The 18087-nt window shown below is 42.2% G+C and overlaps 1 protein-coding gene across 2 annotated transcripts in view; it reads right to left on the bottom strand.

The window, feature by feature from the left end:
- The window catches only part of EFCAB2 (EF-hand calcium binding domain 2), a 132209-nt gene that overhangs the window by 57472 nt on the left and 56650 nt on the right, over nt 1-18087 (bottom strand). For both annotated transcript variants that reach the window (XR_006961661.1, XM_047077112.1), the window contains exon 2: nt 10668-10752. Coding sequence is in view for 1 of the 2 variants with exons in the window: in XM_047077112.1 (XP_046933068.1) it covers nt 10668-10752 (85 nt within the window). In the remaining variant the exon portion in view is untranslated. The remainder of the gene's footprint in view (nt 1-10667; nt 10753-18087) is intronic.

Genomic DNA, 18087 nt, shown 5'->3' with positions numbered 1-18087 from the left:
CCCACAGATGCTGCTGTTCTTTTGTATATTTAACATTTACGTATGTTATCAGGTTTGCTTCTTTTTGTAATTTTTGTGACGCAACGTTCGTTGTTGAAATTGATCCAAGCTGTCCACGTGGTCTAGGTCACCACTCATTTCATTCACGTGTGTGAACTACGCAAGAGCAGACCCAGTTTTTACAATTATGGATCCAACAATCCCATTCCTCTTTAATACTGTGTTTTCCCATCGCACAAACACAGGCCCACTGACCTGCGCAGTTTCTCCAAAGCTCTTTGAGTCGTTTCAAGCTTTCTCAGATAATAATTGTTGAGGGAAACTGTCCCTGCAATCTCTCTGTATTGCTCACCCTTTTTACTACCCTTTTTACTACCTGATTAAATGTATTGTGAAGTCTTGTATCAACTTATCTTCAAAAATAGTATTAAATACAAAGAAGTAGAAATAATATTCAAGGTACCTCCAATCTTCTTAGGAAAAGTGATCCCTAATCCATCACAAAAAGGTTCTTCTTACCTACTTCTTATTGAATTTTAGACAAGCTCTAATACACTCAAAGTTCCTGCCAACTGCTTAAGAAACTCAAGTCTCCTTATCAGTGAAACAGATGAACACTGGGTGTTGTGTGCCTCAGAGACTCATGCTGAGTTGGGGATGGAAACACCAAAAAGGAGACTCGGTGCATTAGCAAGAGGACACCCGGGGGCCGCTGGACTACAAAAAGTTTGCCCAAAGACTATGAAAACAAGAAAATATTAGGAAAAATCTCCTACAGAAGAAGCAGGAATAAAGTAAACACAGAATAGTCTCAAATACCAATAATGTCACTCTGCAAAGGCACAGAAACATAGGAATGGCACAGATGGGTGGGGTTGGGAAGCGGGACGACCAGCACTTTTATTCCAGGATTGGACCCTTGTCATCTTGGCGCACCAAATTCTCCAGGATCAGACCATTCTGGAGTTGGTTAGAATGGAGTGTTAAAAACATATATAACTTGATCCGATCTTAAACGCCTTTCAAAATTCATTCATGATTTTTCATTTGCTACTCTTAACACTCTCGGGGCTTAAGTGAAGCAGGCATGAGGAAAATAAATAAAAAGAGGGTGGCACATAAAAAACCAATGATAGTAATCAAAACCATGATACTGGCACAAAAACAAACACAGAGATCAATAGGACAGGATAGAGAGACAGGAATATACAATGGAGAAAAGACAGTCTTTTCAATAAATTACATTCGGAAAACTAGACAGCTACATGCAAAAAAGATGAAACTGGGCCACTTTCTTACACTCTACACTAAAACAAACAAACAAAAAAACAAACAAACAAAAAAAACACCTCAAAATGGATTAAAGACCTAAATGTAAGATCTGAAACCATAAAACTCCCAGAGGAAAACATGCGGTAATCTCTTGGACATTGCCCTTAACATTCTTCTAGACATGTCTCCTCTGGCAAGGAAAACAAAAGTTTATTCTTATTAACTACTGGGACTACACCAAAATAAAAAGCTTTTGCATGGTGAAGGAAACCATCAACAAAACAGAAAGGCAACATACCAAATGGGAGAAGATATTTGCAAATGATAGATCCAATGAGGGATTAGTATCCAAAATACATAAAGAACTTATATAGCTCAACACCACAAAAAAAAAAAAAAAAAAAGATAATCCACTTAAAACAGGCAGAGGACCTGAATAGACACTCTTCCCAAAGACATCCAGATGGCCAACAGACACATGAAAAGGTGCTCAACATCACTTATCATCAGGGAAATGCAAATCAAAACCACGATGAGATATCACCTCACACCTGTCATAATAGTCTCAAAATGACAAAACAATGACAAGTGTTGGCAAAGAAGTGGATAAAAGAGAACCCTCATGCACTGTTGGTAGGAATGTAAATTGGTGCAACCTCTGTGGAAAACAGTAATGGAGGTTCCTCAAAAAATTAAAAACAGAAATGCCATATGATCCAGCAATTTCACTACTGGGTATTTATCCAAAGAAAACAAAGATACTAATTCAAAAAGATATATGCATCTCCATATTCATTGCAGCATTACTTATAACAGCCAAGATACGGAAGCAGCCCAAGTGTCCATCAATGGATGAATGGATAGAGAAGATGTCACACACACACACACACACGAACATTTCTTAGCCATAAAACAGAATGAAATCTTGCCATTTGCAACAACATGGATGGACCTGGAGGGTATTATGCTAAGTGAGGTGAGTCAAACAGAGAAAGATAAACACCATACGATTTCACTTGTATGTGGAATCTAAAAAGCAAAACAAATGAACAACCAACAAAAAACAAACAGATTCTTAAATGCAGAGAACAAACTGCTGGTTGCCAGAAGGGAGGTGGGGAGGGAGGGTGGATAAAATAGGAAGGAGATTAAGACGTACAAAGAGATGAAAGGTATAGCACCGGGAATATCGTCAGTAATATTACAATAACGTAAAAAAAAAAAAAAAAAAATTCAACGATACAGCCAGCAACTGACTCTACTGACTTGTAGTCTACCTTTATTCTGTTAGACTCAAAAATGAAAGAAGACTGATTACAAAGGAACTAGATTTGTTTGTGATTCAGATTTGAATGACATTCAAATTCAATTCATCAGCTACATGGAAAAATTAATTAGCTTCTTTACTTTAAAGGCATTCCTTGTGGAATGTTATTTTTTACTATACTAGCTTCATTCAGGCCAACTTAAATGTATTCTCTTAAGACTACTCTGATGACTCTTGTTTGTTTCCAAAAACCAAATCCATACCGGTGTGTAATTTACCTTTTTTTTTTTTTTTTTTAATTTCTGAACACCAGAAAGTAAAAATAGTCAAAAGACAGATGGCATACAGTTCACACTCTATGGCTAGGATCTTTAATATATATATAAAAAAAAAAATTCAATAAAAAAATGGGAAAGGACATGAACTGCCAGTTCAAACAAAAGGAAACACAAACCACTTTTAGACATACAGAGAGAGGTCCATAATTAGAGAAATGAAAATTAACACTGAGTTTCTATCCTTTACGTATCACATTAGCAAAAATCTTAAAGTCTGATGATTAAACTTTGTCTAAGAGAGAGTAAGGAAACAGGCATACTCATAAAATAAAGTGAAAAAGGGGCACCTGAGTGGCTCAGTCAGTTGAGTGTCCGACCGGCTCAGGTCATGATCTCGCAGTTCATGAGTTTGAGCCCTGCGTCAGGCCCTGTGCTGACAGCTAGGAACCTGGAGCCTGCTTCGGATTCTGTCTCTCTCTCTCTGCCCCTCCCCTGCTATTACTCTGTCTGTCTCTCTCAAGAATAAATAAACATTAAAAAAAGTTTTAAATAAAGTGAAAGAATACATTGTCAATATGGCAACAGCTAGCAAAAATATTCATGCACTTTAATATATTTTCAAGAATTTAACTAAAGAAAAATTCTCACTTTTGCAAAATAACATGCAAAGTAAGCTATTCTCCACAACATGGACTGTCATAACAAGAGTCTGAGGATGCCTGGCTGGCTCAGTCGGTGAAGTGTCCAACTCTTGATTTTGGCTCAGATCATGATTTCACGATTCATGAGTTTGAGCCCTGCATCAGACTCCATGCTGACAGTGAGAAGCCTGCTTGGGATTCTCTCTCTCTCTCTGCTCCTCCCCTGATCATGTGCATACACATATGCTGTTTCTCTCTCTCTCTCTCTCTCTCTCTCTCTCTCTCATTAAAAATAAACACACTTAAAAAAAAATAACAAGAGCCTGGAAACAACCTAAATAACCACTGATAGGAAATTCATTCAGTATATTATGGTTCATCCATACAACGAAATGAGGAAGCTCTTACGTACTAATAAGAATAATCACAAAGATATGATAAGTGAAAAAAGCAAAGTACAGAACAGTTTAGTCTCTCACCACTTACATTAAAAATACACATCCTGGGGCGCCGGGTGGCGCAGTCGGTTAAGCGTCCGACTTCAGCCAGGTCACAATCTCGCGGTCCGTGAGTTCGAGCCCCGCGTCAGGCTCTGGGCTGATGGCTCGGAGCCTGGAGCCTGTTTCCGATTCTGTGTCTCCCTCTCTCTCTGCCCCTCCCCCGTTCATGCTCTGTCTCTCTCTGTCCCAAAAATAAATAAAAACGTTGAAAAAAAATTAAAAAAAAAAATACACATCCTGCGACGCCAGGGGATCAGTCAGTTAAGCTTCCGACTCTTGTTTGGCTCAGGTCATGATCTCATGGTTCATGGGTTCAAGCCCCACATTGGGTTCAAGCACATTGGGCTCTGTGCTGACAGCATGGAGCCTGTTTGGGATTCTCTCTCTCCCTCTCTCTTTGCCCCTCCCCCATTGGCTTGCGCTCTCTCTCTCTCTCTCAAAATAAGCAAACATTTTTAAAAAAAAAATACACATCCTATAACTCAACATCAAAAAAAAACACAAACAAAAACAGTACGATTTAAAAATGGGCAAAGGGCTTAAATGGACATTTCTCCAGAGAAGAGGTACAAATAACCAATGAGCACAAGCAGATATGCTCAACATCATTAATCATTAGGAAAACGCAAATCCAAATCACAAGATACCACTTTAGACCCATTATGATAAAAAGGAAAAACAGAATAACAAATGTTGGCAAGGACATAGAGAACTTGGAACCCTTGTGCTTTGCTGGTAGAAATGTAAAATGATGCAGCTGTTGTGGAAATCGGTGTGGTGGTTTCCTAAAATATTAAACATAGAATTACTACATCATCTAGCAACTCTCCTGCTGGGTGTTCATCCAAAAGAACTGAAAGCAGGGACTTGAACAAATATTTGTTCAGCGATGTTCATAGCAACATTGAGCAAAAAAGCCAAAAGGTGGAAACAACCCAAATGTCTATGAACAGAGGAATGGATAACTAAAACGTGGTGTATACGCACAGGAGAGTATTATTCAGCCTTAAAAAGGTTATGAAATTTGGGGCGCCTGGGTGGCTCAGTCAGTTGAGCGTCCGACTTCAGCTCAGGTCATGATCTCGCGGTCTGTGGGTTCAAGCCCCACGTCGGGCTCTGTGCTGACAGCTCAGAGCCTGGAGCCTGCTTCAGATTCTGTGTCTCCCTCTCTCTCTGCTCCTCCCCCACTTGTGCTCTGTCTCTCTCACTCTCAAAAAATGAATAAATGTTAAAAAAATGTTTAAATAAAAAAAACGTATGAAATTCTGAGCATGTCACAAGGATAAACCTCAAAGATGTTATGCTAGAAGAAATAAACCAGACACAAAAGGGCAAATGTTGTATGACTTTGCTTATATGGCATCCCAAGAACAGTCAAACTCATAGAGACAGAAAGTAGATGAGTGGCCGCCGGGAGCTAGCGAGAGGGGGAGTGCGGAGTTATTGTTTCAAGGGGTACAGAGTTCCAGTTTGAGAAGATAAGGTTCTGGAGATGCGTGGCAGGCATGTGAATGTACTTAAAGCCAATAAATTGTACACTTAGAAATGGTTAAAATGTTAAATTTCATGTTATATATACTTACCACATTAAAACACACACACACACACACACACACACACACACACACACACACTTGTACGTGCATGGACTGTCTCTGGAAAAAAACTTGTAACAATCTTGCTTTAATAAGAGGAACTGGGGCACCTGGGTGGCTCAGCGGGTTGAGCGTCTGGCTCTGAATTTCAGCTCAGGTCATGATCTCACGGTTCTTGACTTCCAGCCCTTCCTCAGCCTCCGCACTGATGGTGCAGAGCCTGCTTGGGATTCTTTCTCTCTCTTCCTGTCTCTCTGTCCCCTGCTCCCCCTGCTCACTCTCTCTCAAAATAGTTAAATAAACTTTAAAAATAAAATAAAACATGGGGCACCTGGGTGGCTCAGTCGGCTGAGCGTCTGACTTCGGCTCAGGTCACAATCTCACCGTTTGTGGTTTGGGCCCCGCGTCGGGCTCTGTGCTGATGGCTCGGAGCCTGGAGCCCGCTTCCGATTCTGTGTCTCCCTCTCTCTTTGCCCCTCCCCTGCTCACACTCTGTCTCACTTCCTCTCTCTCTCAAAAATAAATAAACATTAAAAAACTTTTTTTTAATAAAATAAAACAAAATAAATAAAAAGAGGAACTGGTTAGCCGGAGTTAGAGGTAGAAAGACGTGCCTGTACTATTCTTTGTACCTTTTGAATTTTATCCCTTGTCTGTATCTCATCTATACAAAAATTTGGTTCTCAGTCTTACTGATTGAAATCTGAACACAGAACAGGAAAATGTACTTAAGTCACAATGTATCATGCTCTATGTTTGATATGAGGCAAAATTAAAATGGTCCCAATTAATGATATTAAAAATCTGCCTCAATGGTTTTCAAGGTGCCAACTTTCAAAAGCTAGTTAACAAGGAAAATGAACTTCAGAACTTAAAAACTCAACACACAATGCACAGAAATAAGTAAAACAATTCTTATGAGAGGTTTGTTATGTATAATTGCTAATCCAGAGCAAACAGAGGAAAAACTACTTTAAATTATTTACTTCAATAATACAAAGTATAATACTACTAATTATATTGTCCTAAAGTATAATACTACTACTAAAGTTACTACTAATAATGTAATACTACTAATAATAGCCAGTTTGTTCTGAGCTAATATTGTTCTAAAAGCTTTAAAAAAATGACCACTGACAACATTGGTTCTCAAATTTTCTGGTTTCAAAATGTGTTTTGCATTCTTAAAAATTATAGAGATCCCCAGAGAGCTTTTCCTTACGTGAGTTATATTTATCTCTATTACCATATTAGAAATTAAACCTCAAAAAATTTAGGGGTGCCTGGGGAGCTCAGTCAGTTAGGCATCCCGCTCTTGATTTCAGCTCAGGTCATGATCTCACGGTTCGCGAGATCAAGCCCCGCAACGGGCTCTGCACTGACAGCATGGAGCCTGCTTAGGATTCTCTCTCTCCCTCTCTCTCTGCCCCTCCCCTGCACATGCTCTCTCTCAAAATAAATAAATAACTTAAAAAATATTTTAAATATTCACTTAAAAATCTTTTTTACTTTTTTGTTTTATTTTAATAATTTAAAAAAAATTTAATGTTTTATTTATTTTTGAAAGAGAGAGGGAGACAGAGCGTGAGCAGGGGAGAGGCACAGAGAGGGGGAGACACGGCATCCGAAGCAGGCTCCAGACTCCGAGCCGTCAGCACAGAGCCCGACGCGGGGCTTGAACTCACGAACCGTGAGATCGTGACCTGAGCCGAAGTCAGATGCTTAACCGACTGAGCCACCCAGGCGCCCTTAGAAATCTCTTTTAAATATTTTAAAATATTCATTTAGAAATAACGATAAATAAATCCAGTGCAAGTGTATGTAATTTTATGAAAAATAAGTGCATTTTCCAAACAAGAACAAACTGAGTTAGAAGAACGGCACCGTTTTCCATGTTTGCAAATCTCCCTGCTGTCGGGCTTCACAGAAGACAGCTGGATTCTCATATCTGGTTCTGCATTCAATCTGTTGCAATATCACACATCATGTGGCTTTTCAAAACCTCCAACATATACTTGTGAAAAATTGAGAATGAAAATAGCAAATACTGTCTTAAAGTTACTATAAAAATAGTTAAGACCTCCCAGACCCCTGAAAGGATCCTTCCTCTGAGGCCAAAGTGAATAGAGAGAATAAGTAAGTTCCTCAGTCACAGGGCTGGGAGTGGAGCCCCGGCAGTCTGATTCCGGACCTGGGGTTGCCCCTCGGACCGGGAGGAAAGCAGCAGACGCCCGTTTCATGATGTTTTACACGGCGGTACAATTTCAAATTCAATCTCTCAATTCGTGCAAAGCGGAGGTGAGGAGAAAGGAGAGTAATTGCCCCAAAACTCATCCTAAGGGGGCCCAGGGCTGCCCTACCAAGAAAATGGCACCATACTTACACTGTAGGAGAGACACAGCTAAGTGTCCTGGGAGCCTCTCCAGCAACAGCTCTCTCCTGCCCAAACCGAGCCCTTAGCTACATCTCTGGACTCTCTGTCAGATGCTTCCCTACGCTATTCTTTACATAGACTTCTGCCTTCAATTCTTTTCTCCCCCAGTTTTATTGAGGAACAATGGACAGATGTCACTGTGTAAGCGTAAGGCCTGCAGCATGACGGTCCGAGTTACGTACGTTGGGACACGGTGACCACAACAGGTCCAACCTACATCCGTCCTCTTATGCAGACACAATAGAAAAGAACAGAAAAGGAAAGAAAAGGCCTCCTTGTGATGGGAACTCAGGACTGACGTTCCTCACCTCTTCCCTACAAACCACCCAGCAGCGTTAGCTGTACCCATCCTGTGGGACATCACACCCCGGTGCTCACCACGTAACTAGAGGTTTGCACCTCGCGACCAGCTTCCTCCGGCTCCCCTCCCCCATCCCCATGTCCAGTAACCACTGGTCCAGTAACCAGTGTCCTGGTCTCCTTTCCTGAGTTTGTTTTTTCATTTGTTCGCATTTTAGATCCCACCTATACGTGAAATCACACGGTCTTTGTGTTTCCCTGACTTATCTCATGAGCATAATTCCCTCAGGATTCAATGATGCTGTCACCAACAGCAGGATTTCCTCATTTTTATGGCCGAATAATATTCTATTGTATATCTATACCGCAACTTCTTTATCCCTCCATCCATCGATGAACACTTAGGTTGTTTCCATGTCTTGTTGTGTTTTTTTTTTAATTCTTTTTTTGTAATTGTTTAATGTTTTTTTTAATTTTTTTACATTTGTTTACTTTTGAGAGACAGAGAAACAGAGCACACATGGGGAGGGGCAGAGAGGGAAGGAGACAGAATCCAAAGCAGACCCGAGGCTCTGAGCTGTCAGCACAGAGCCCGACGCGGGGCTCGAACTCACAAACCACGAGATCATGACCTGAGCCGAAGTTGGACGCTCAACCGACTGAGCCACCCAGGTGCCCCTACAGATGCCAACTCTTGCCACACAAATAAAAAGACTGAGATGAGGGAAGGTCCCCGAAGCCCCCCACACCCAACGACAGGTCACCTGTCAGACACAAGCCTCAAGCAAATACTGGTTTCTCTTCTCTGCTCCCCTGGTCTTCCTCTGGCTCTCCCTGACCTAACACTACCTCTGTCCCCTGCCCCCTGGAGAACCTTCCAGCCTCAGCAAGAGGTCTGAGGCGAAGGCAAGAGCCATCCTTGGATTGAGTCGTTCATGCCACGTGCTCCCCACCTCATCCCAAACCCTGTCACCGGCACGACCGCCCCACCGGATGTCTTCCTCCTATGATATACCCACCCTGAGGATAAAGTGCCCCCCCAAGTGGCACCCGTGTGGCCCGCGCTGTGGCCAGAGCATCTGAAGCCACGTGAAGCCACACACATCCTCGGCAACAGCTGAGCCAAGGCTCACACAAGGCCGACCGCGCTGGTGGTTCTGGAACGGAATTCCCAACCTTATCTATCGCCTGCTTCAAGGCCCAGAAACACGGTGGAGGGAGAAAACTCAACTTTATAAAGTAATGAACGGCACCGCCCCTTCTCAGTCTCCTCTCCTACAGTCACACCTGTGCCTTCAGGGATGAAGACACTATACAATACACACAGTTACAACGTGTGGCCAACAAAATAAAATCGCATGCGGTGGTTCCGCCGGTGTGGCTCCTTTAAAGCACTGAGTCCCCCGACTAGCCCTTCTGTCACTTCCCACTGCTTCGCTGGCCTCTGTGTCCTCGATTCTGAGTTGCGAGACTGTGATCCCCCCACATGTTCCTCGTTCGGCTCGGTCTCCTGGAAGGAAGGTCCGTGGCCTCTCTGGGATGTCCGTGGCCTGGATCCCACAGCCTCTGCTGTTCTCGTGGACAGTCTCTTCTGCCTTTTTGTTTTGTTTTGTTTCCTTTCTGGTCTCAAACTACTGTCTCCTGTCCTCCATTCCCGATCTAGCAGTATTCATGTCTCTCTCTCCTCTTTGTATGTTCTTCTGTTTGGGTTCTTTTCGTTACTTGACTTGGGGAGCGTATCACTGTTCAAGCATTATTAATCTTTCTTTGTAATTTCTGGCTCGATCACACAAAACCTATTTATTTTTTTATTTAAAATTTTTTAATGTTTATTCATTTTTGAGAGACAGAGAGAGACAGAGCACAAGCGGAAAAGGGGCAGAGAGAGAGGGAGACACAGAATCCGAAGCAGGTGCCAGGCTCCGAGCTGTCAGCACAGGGCCTGACGTGGGGCTCGAACCCACGAACTGTGAGCTCACGACCTGAGCCGAAGTCGGACACTCAACCAACTGAGCCACCCAGGCGCCCCATAAAACCTACTTATTTTAAAAGCAAATTCCGTTCACTCGACTCAACCAATAGTTACCGAGCACCAACTATGTGCCCAGCAATCATGCTACAGCAGGGGTCACCTCACTCACAGAATTTACAGTCCGGAGGTTGCAGCGGGCAATGTGGATATTCTTTTCACCAGGTTATAAAGAATAGGAAACATATTGATCCAAAGCGCTAGCTAGTAGAGGGCTTCCACAGAGCACAGGGAAATAAACACTTTTAAACAGCATAAGAAATCCAAGGCCTGGAAAAAGACAAGACCCCTCCTCTATTTTAGGAGTTGTGTCCGTCATTTAGAATCAGAACAAAGAAGACACGTCCAAACCTCACATCCACCGTATTATTCGCCTCGTGGTCAAACACTTCAAAGGCGTCTTTGATTTTTTTGTGGAACTCTGCTACGGTTATGTCTGCAAAAGACAAAGTAAATAAAAATTGTTTTAATTACTCTCCCTTGGGATTCCGAACAGAAATTTCAGCCGCTCAGCTAGAACTTCTCAATAAGCAAGAGCACGCGGAACTCTCCTCATCTGAACGCACCAGTTAGCATGCTTCCCTCCCTCTCGAGGAGTCAGGGAACGGACGGACTCTTGTTTCCCGAGGCACGAGACACACGCGGTGCATTATCGGAGTACCTACGCCTCTCGAGTACACAGCCTCACGCGGTTTACACGTGTACAGGGTCATGGGGCCACCGCGATCGAGACACAGGAAGCTTCCAACATGGCGTGTCTTCTGTCCCGAGTCGTCTGGGCAGAGAGTCCCAGCCGAAGAGGCAGAAGGAACCCGGCACTAGATACTGATTGTAGGTCACCGGCATGCCCACCTGCCCTGCTTTATCCTGTGCCCGAGGAGGGCGGAAGCCGGGGGCTGGGAAGGCATGCAAAGGCCACACGTGACACTCTCTCAAAGAGCTTTCAAACGAGTTTTGAGCCTAAGAATTACTTCTCTGAAACAATTAGGAAGTCATTTATTCGGTAAGTATTTATTGAGGCTCTACTATGTGCTGGACACAACTGTCGGTGCCAAGGTTACAGCAAGGAGCAGAATGGACAGAAGTCCCTACCTCATGGAGCTATGCGTACGGGAGGAGATACAGAAGCTCACACATACACTGTAGGTCAAATGGGCCTGGAAAACATAAAGCAGGGAAGGCCTATGAAGAGTGCTGGCTGTGTGGGTGGGGGAGGATGGGGGGTGTGGGGGGAAGGCCTCCTTAGTGATGAGGGGGAAGAGGCAGCCTTGTGAATATCCACAGGAGGAGTTTTTAGGCAAAGAGAACAGCAGAGGCAGAAGGGTAGGAAATAAGGTCAGAAGGTGTGCATTTGGGGATTTGGGGGCAGAAGACGGGTTCTATACCTGCATGGTGCTTTAAGGATTTTCTTTTTTACTTTAAATGAGATGAGGGATCACTGGAGGGTTCTAAGCAGTGCTGTGACATAGCCTGGCTTATATTCACTTCAGCTACGATGTTAAGAATATACTGGAAAGGGGTGCCTGGGTGGCCCAGTCGGTTAAGCATCTGACTTCAGCTCAGGTCATGATCTCACAGTTCGTAGGTTCAAGCTCCACATCAGGCTCCGTGCTGACAGCTCGGAGCCTGGAGCCTGCTTCGGATTCTGTGTCTCCTTCTCTCTGTGCCCCTCCCCTGCTCACACTCTGTCTCTCAAAAATAAATAAATGCTAAAAAAAAAATAATAATAATTAATTAATTTAAAAAAAGAATATACTGGAAAAGGGCACCTGGGTGGCTCAGTTGGTCAAGCGTCTGATTCTTGGTTTCAGCTCAGGTCACGATCTCACCGTTTGTAGGTTTGAGTCCTGCATTGGGCTATGTGCGGAACCTGACTGGGATTCTCTCTGTCCCTCTCTCTCTGCCCTTCCCTGATCACTCTCTCTCTCAAAATAAATGAATTAATTTAAAAAAATTTTTTTAATGTTTATTCATTTTTGAGAGACAGAGACAGAGTGCAAGTGGGGAAGGGGCAGAGAGAGAAGGAGACACAGAATCTGAAGCAGGCTCCAGGCTCCGAGCTGTCAGCACAGAGCCCGACGCGGGGTTCGAAGTCACGAACCATGAGATCTTGACCTGAGCTGAAGTCGGACGCTTAACCAACTGAGCCACCCAGACTCCCCTTAAAGGATGTCCTGGAGGGGCGCCTGGGTGGCGCAGTCGGTTAAGCGTCCGACTTCAGCCAGGTCACGATCTCGCGGTCTGTGAGTTCGAGCCCCGCGTCAGGCTCTGGGCTGATGGCTCGGAGCCTGGAGCCTGTTTCCGATTCTGTGTCTCCCTCTCTCTCTGCCCCTCCCCCGTTCATGCTCTGTCTCTCTCTGTCCCAAAAATAAATAAACGTTGAAAAAAAAAAAATTTATAAAAAAAAAAAAAAAAAAAGGATGTCCTGGAAAGGGACAAGGGTGGAAAGAGAGACTACTTAGGAGGTTATTGCAATATTCTAGAGGGAGACTGATGATGGCAGGGATAAAAATGGAAGCAGTTGGAGACGGTGAGAAATGACAGGATTCTGGATATATTCTAAAGGGCACAGCAAACAGGACTCGCTGATAAGGTTTGGTGTTAGGTGCAGAGAAAAAGATAAGAATTGAGGTTGACTCCAACGTGTCCGGCTGAGTGGAAGCCTAAAGGGGGAAAATGCAGTGAAGTCTCAAATTTTATTTTTTAGATACTAAGTAAAACTAGGACACCTAGAAAGGGAGAGATTGAGTTCATGTAATTATTTTAATTATAAACAGAATACCATCAAATTATAGAAAATGGGGGGAGGGGGAATTTACTCATATTCCCTTTACCCTAACATAACCACGAATCATTTTGCTAGATTTTCATCCACTCTTCGCACACAACCTTTAGTATATTGTATTTCATATACCATCCTTTCGCTCAACAAAAACTTACTGAATACAACACTACGTACTAGGTTTGCGTCAGATGCTGTATCCACATTTATAACCAGCAAGGTATCATCCAAAGTTCAGAGGGGTTGCTCTCTCCCACACTCTAATTGCTAGTACGCCTTAGTTAAGAACCGTAACTCTTAATTCCTTCACTCAAACGTTATACCTTTCCAGGCTACAACATAACCTACCTGACCTTCCATTTTTAACAGTACCAAAGGAATATGCCACAACTTACTGATATTAATTTTTCTTTATTATAAAAAACATGGCAGTGAACCACATCTGCTAACTTCACAAGCAAAAAACAAAAAAATGTCATCTGATTATTTAAATTTACTCTCCTTTGATCACAAGCGGACCTGCTGTGAACGATCGGTTCTTGTTGTCTGCTCACTCCTCTAGGATCTCCCGTTTTTTCTTGGCAAGTTTTGTAGGTGCTCTTTAAATAATGAAGACTTAACCTTGTGTCATAATTACTGCAAAAAAAATTCCAGGTCAGTTGTTTGCATTTGTTTTTCTAAAATAGAACGAGCTTCACATCCTTGCTGACCATCCATAGCATACCAGATTATTGGAAGAAAAAAAGGATACGGAAGAAAGTTTAGATTAGGTAAAAATCACTTTGAATCCTACCATGTGGGGTTAGCTACTCTCTTGTTGTCCTCTAATCTAACTTTCACTCAACAATAAATTGTGAGCATCCTGCATTTCAAAAATATGTTTATTACATTATCATTTCTAGGGACTGCTTGGTATACCATTATAGAGATTTATCATAATTTATTTAACCAACCCTCGAAGTGTAGGCATTTCGGCTGTTTCCAATTTTCCACTGTTATAGTTATTCTTTGGTGAACAGTCTTGTCCATTTCATCTTTGTGAGTTTGTCTTATTATCTCACTGAAGTACAGTGAGTTGCAACAGTTGAATTTGTGTGGGATATTGGGAAGGGTCTAATTAGTCATAATAATGTCTTGGGAAAGTCTCACTGGTTGTAACACTGCCAGTGCAGAAAACTGATGTCCGCTTTCTAAGTTTAAGGTCATGTTATTAATTTTTTTAAGTTCTTATTCAAATTCCAGTTAGTTAACGTACAGTGTAATATAGTTTCAGGCGTACAATTTAGTGATTCGGCACTTCCATACATCACCCCATGGTCATCACAACAGGTGATGACTTAATCCCCATCACTTATTTCACCCATCCCCCGCCCACTTCCTTCTGGGGACCATCAATTTGTTCTCTATAGCTAAGAGTCTGTTTCTTGGTTTGCCTCTCTTTTTTCTCCCTTTGCTCCTTTGTTCTGTTTCTTGAATTCCACATATGAATGAAATCATAGGGTATTTGTCTTTCTCTGACTTATTTCACTTAGCATAGAACTCTCTAGCTCCATCCATGTCATTGCAAATGGCAAGATTTCATTCTTCTTATGTCTGAGTAAATTCCATTGTATAGATATACCACATCTTCCTTATCCATTCCCCAGTCAATGGACACTTGGGCTGTTTCCATAATTTGGCTGTTATAGGTAATACTGCTATTAATCAGAGTACATGTATCCCTTTGAATTAGTATTTTTGCATTCTTCGGGTAAATATCTACCAGTGCGATTGCTGGATCGTAGCTCAGTTCTAGTTTTAACTTTCTGAGAAACCTCCATGTTTCCCACAGTGGTTGCACCAGTTTGCATTCCCATCAACAGTCCAGAGGGTTCCCCTTTCTCCACATCCTCTCCAACACCTGCTGTTTCTTGTGTTGTTGATTTTAGCCATTCTGACAGGTGTAAGGTGATACCTCATTGAACTTCTGGCTTATATTTCCCTGGTGATGAGTGATGTGCAGCATCATTTCAAGTGCCTGTTGGCCATCTGCATGTCTTCTTCGGAGAAATGTCTGTTCGTGTTTTTTTGTCCATTTTTAATTGGATCATTCATTTTTTGAGTGTTGAATTTTATAAGTTCTTTATATTTTTGAGGTACTAACCCTTTATCAGATATGTCATTTGCAAATATCTTCTCCCATTCCACAGGTTGCTTTTAGTTTTGTTGATTGTTTCTTTTGCTGTGCAGAAGCTTCTTCTCTTGACAACAGTTCATTTTTGCTTTTGTTTCCCTTGCCTTAAGAGGCATATTTAGAAGAAGTTGCTATGGCCAATGTCAAAGAGGCTACTAAGTGTGCTCTCCTCTAAAATGTTTATGATTTCAGTCTCCCATTTAGGTCTTTCATGCATTTTGAATTTATTTGTGTGTATGGTGTAAGAAGGTGGTCCAGTTTCATTCTTTTGCATGCTCCTTTCCAGTTTTCCCAATATTTGTTGAAGGAGACTGTCTTTTTCCCATTGGATATTCTCTTGCTTTGTCGAAGATTAATTGACCATAAAGTCGCGGGGTTGTTTCTGGGTTTCTGCTCTGTTTCATGTGTCTGTTTCTGTCCCAGTACCATACTGTTTTGATGACTACAGCTTTGTAATACAGCTTGAAGTTTGGATTTGTGATGCCTCCAGCTTTGCTTTGCTTTTTCAAGGTTGGCCTGGCTATTTGGGGGCTTTTGTGGTTCCATAAAAAACCACATTGTAGCCATATTTGTTCTTCCATGAGCATGGAATGTCTCTCCATTCCTTTGCGTCCTCTTCAATTTCTTTCATCAATGTTTTGTAGTTTTTGGAGTCCGGGTCTCACCTCTTTGGTTAGGATTTATTCCTAGGTATCTTATTGGTTTTGGTGCAATTGTAAATGGGCCTCTTTTCTTAATTTCTCTTTCTGCTATTTCATTATTGGTTTATAGAAATGCCACTGATTTCTGTAACATTGATTTTGTAGCCTGCAAATTTGCTGAATTCAACTACCAGTTCCAGGAGTTTTTTCATGCAGTCTGTAGGGTTTTCTATATAGAGTATCATGTCATCTGCAAATAGTGAAAGTTTGACTTCTTTCTTGCTGATTTAGATGCCTTTTATTTCTTTTGTTGTCTGATCACAGTGGCTAGGTCTTCCAGCACTATGTTAAATAACAGTAGTGAAAGTGGACACCCCTGTCTTGTCCCTGACTGTAGAGGAAAAGTGCTCAGTTTTTCCCCATTGGGGATGATATTAGCTTTGAGTTTTTCATAGACAGCCTTTATTATGTTGAGTCATGTTCCTTCTAAACCTACTATTGAGTGTTTTTATCATGACATTAACTTTAAGGTCACTGAAAAATTATATTATCTTTTATTTTTAGGTAGTCACAGCAGATGAGTTTTCTTTTTCTACTTTAAATTTTTGAAACTTATCCTCTGAGGAGCTTCCTGGTTGGTGCATATATGGAGGTCCTGGCAGAGAGGCCAATCCGGGGAGGGCACGGAAACACCACACACTTGCCCTCATACCTCACCCTATGCCCCTCATATCTGGCTGGTCCTAGGTTGGACACTCGGAGGAATATTGGAGGTTCAGTCCAACTCTTGACTGGAGTTGTGAATACTTCCTACAACGCGGACAACGTGCCCTTCTCCAGACTTTGCCTGATGAGCTCTGCAAGACAGAGAACCCCCCATAGGCAGCCTATCTCAACGCCAGACAGACACTTCTATTGTGATATCTGGTCTTATAGTGTACTGCTGTCACATCCCTAAGCCAAGTATAAATGATTTTCGTACTATCCAAACATTCTTTGTTGGGGAATTATTCTAACTTTTAATCGATGTCTAAATAAAGGATATATGCACCCCAGTGTGTATGCAAGACAATACAATGGGTGTGAAGAAAACTTATAATAATTACAATGGGAAGGGGAGGGGAGGGGAGGGGAGGGGAGGGGAGGGGAGGGGAGGGGAAGGGAGGGGAGGGGAGAGGACGGGAGAGGAGGGGAGGGGAGGGGAGGGGAGGGGAGGGGAGGGGAAGGGAGGGGAGGGGAGAGGACGGGAGAGGAGGGGAGGGGAGGGGAGAGGAGGGGAGGGGAGGGGAGGGGAGGGGAGGGGAGGGGAGGGGAGGGGAGGAACTTATCCTTTGAAAGGACCAAGAAGGACAGAGAAAATCACCTTGTTCTGGAGATTTGGTGAATACTCAATTCAATTTTTTTCTACAATTTAAAAATAACATTTTACGCTTTCATACATATGACATTTATTTTGACTTGATTCAAAGTGACAGACTAGCTTCTAATCTTAGTTTAGTGATTTCTAATTTTCTAAGCATTTGATTTATTTCCTCCTACTTCACAATGTGATCTGTCCTATGTGATGGAGACTACTTCTATTGACTGTGTATTCTACTGATTCTATTCTGATTTGTATGTCTAGTCTTACGCAATTAGCATACTAATTTATTTATTGCCACTGTATTGGTCTTCTTTTTAGGAATGTTCATTGATATGTTCGCCAGTTTATTCTTCCAAAAGAAATTTAGAAATTCAAATAAAGTTTAGAAGGCCAAATAAATACCACTGGGAGTTGTACTGCTATTGCAATGAAGCTACACAGTGAGAAAGAATGAAGATTTTTAAATATGTAGTTTTCACATCTAAGCAATATATATTAGTTATACATCCCTTTTCTATCTCTAAATTAAATATTGCACATTATAGTTTTCCTCCTATAAGTCATATACAACTCTCCAAGAAGACTATGCCCGAGTATTTTTATGGGTTTTGAAGATTTCAAGTGAGAATTTTTTTTTATTAATTTATTTATTTGGAGAGGGAGAGTGTGAGCAGGGGAGGGGAAGAGAGAGAGGGAGAGAGAGAATCCTAAGCAGACTCTGCACTGTCAGGCAGAGTCCCATGCAGGGGTTGATCCCAGGAACTGGAAGAAAATGACCTGAGCCGAAATCAAGAGTCGGATGCTTAACAGAC

The sequence above is a fragment of the Lynx rufus genome, unplaced genomic scaffold (genome assembly GCF_022079265.1).
Source record: "Lynx rufus isolate CCGP_SWC_20201006 ecotype Redwood Valley unplaced genomic scaffold, mLynRuf1.p SCAF_15, whole genome shotgun sequence".
Classification (NCBI taxonomy): Eukaryota; Metazoa; Chordata; class Mammalia; order Carnivora; family Felidae; genus Lynx; species Lynx rufus.
Note: the sequence above shows the minus strand (reverse complement) of the source record. Positions and strands in the feature narration are given on the sequence as shown.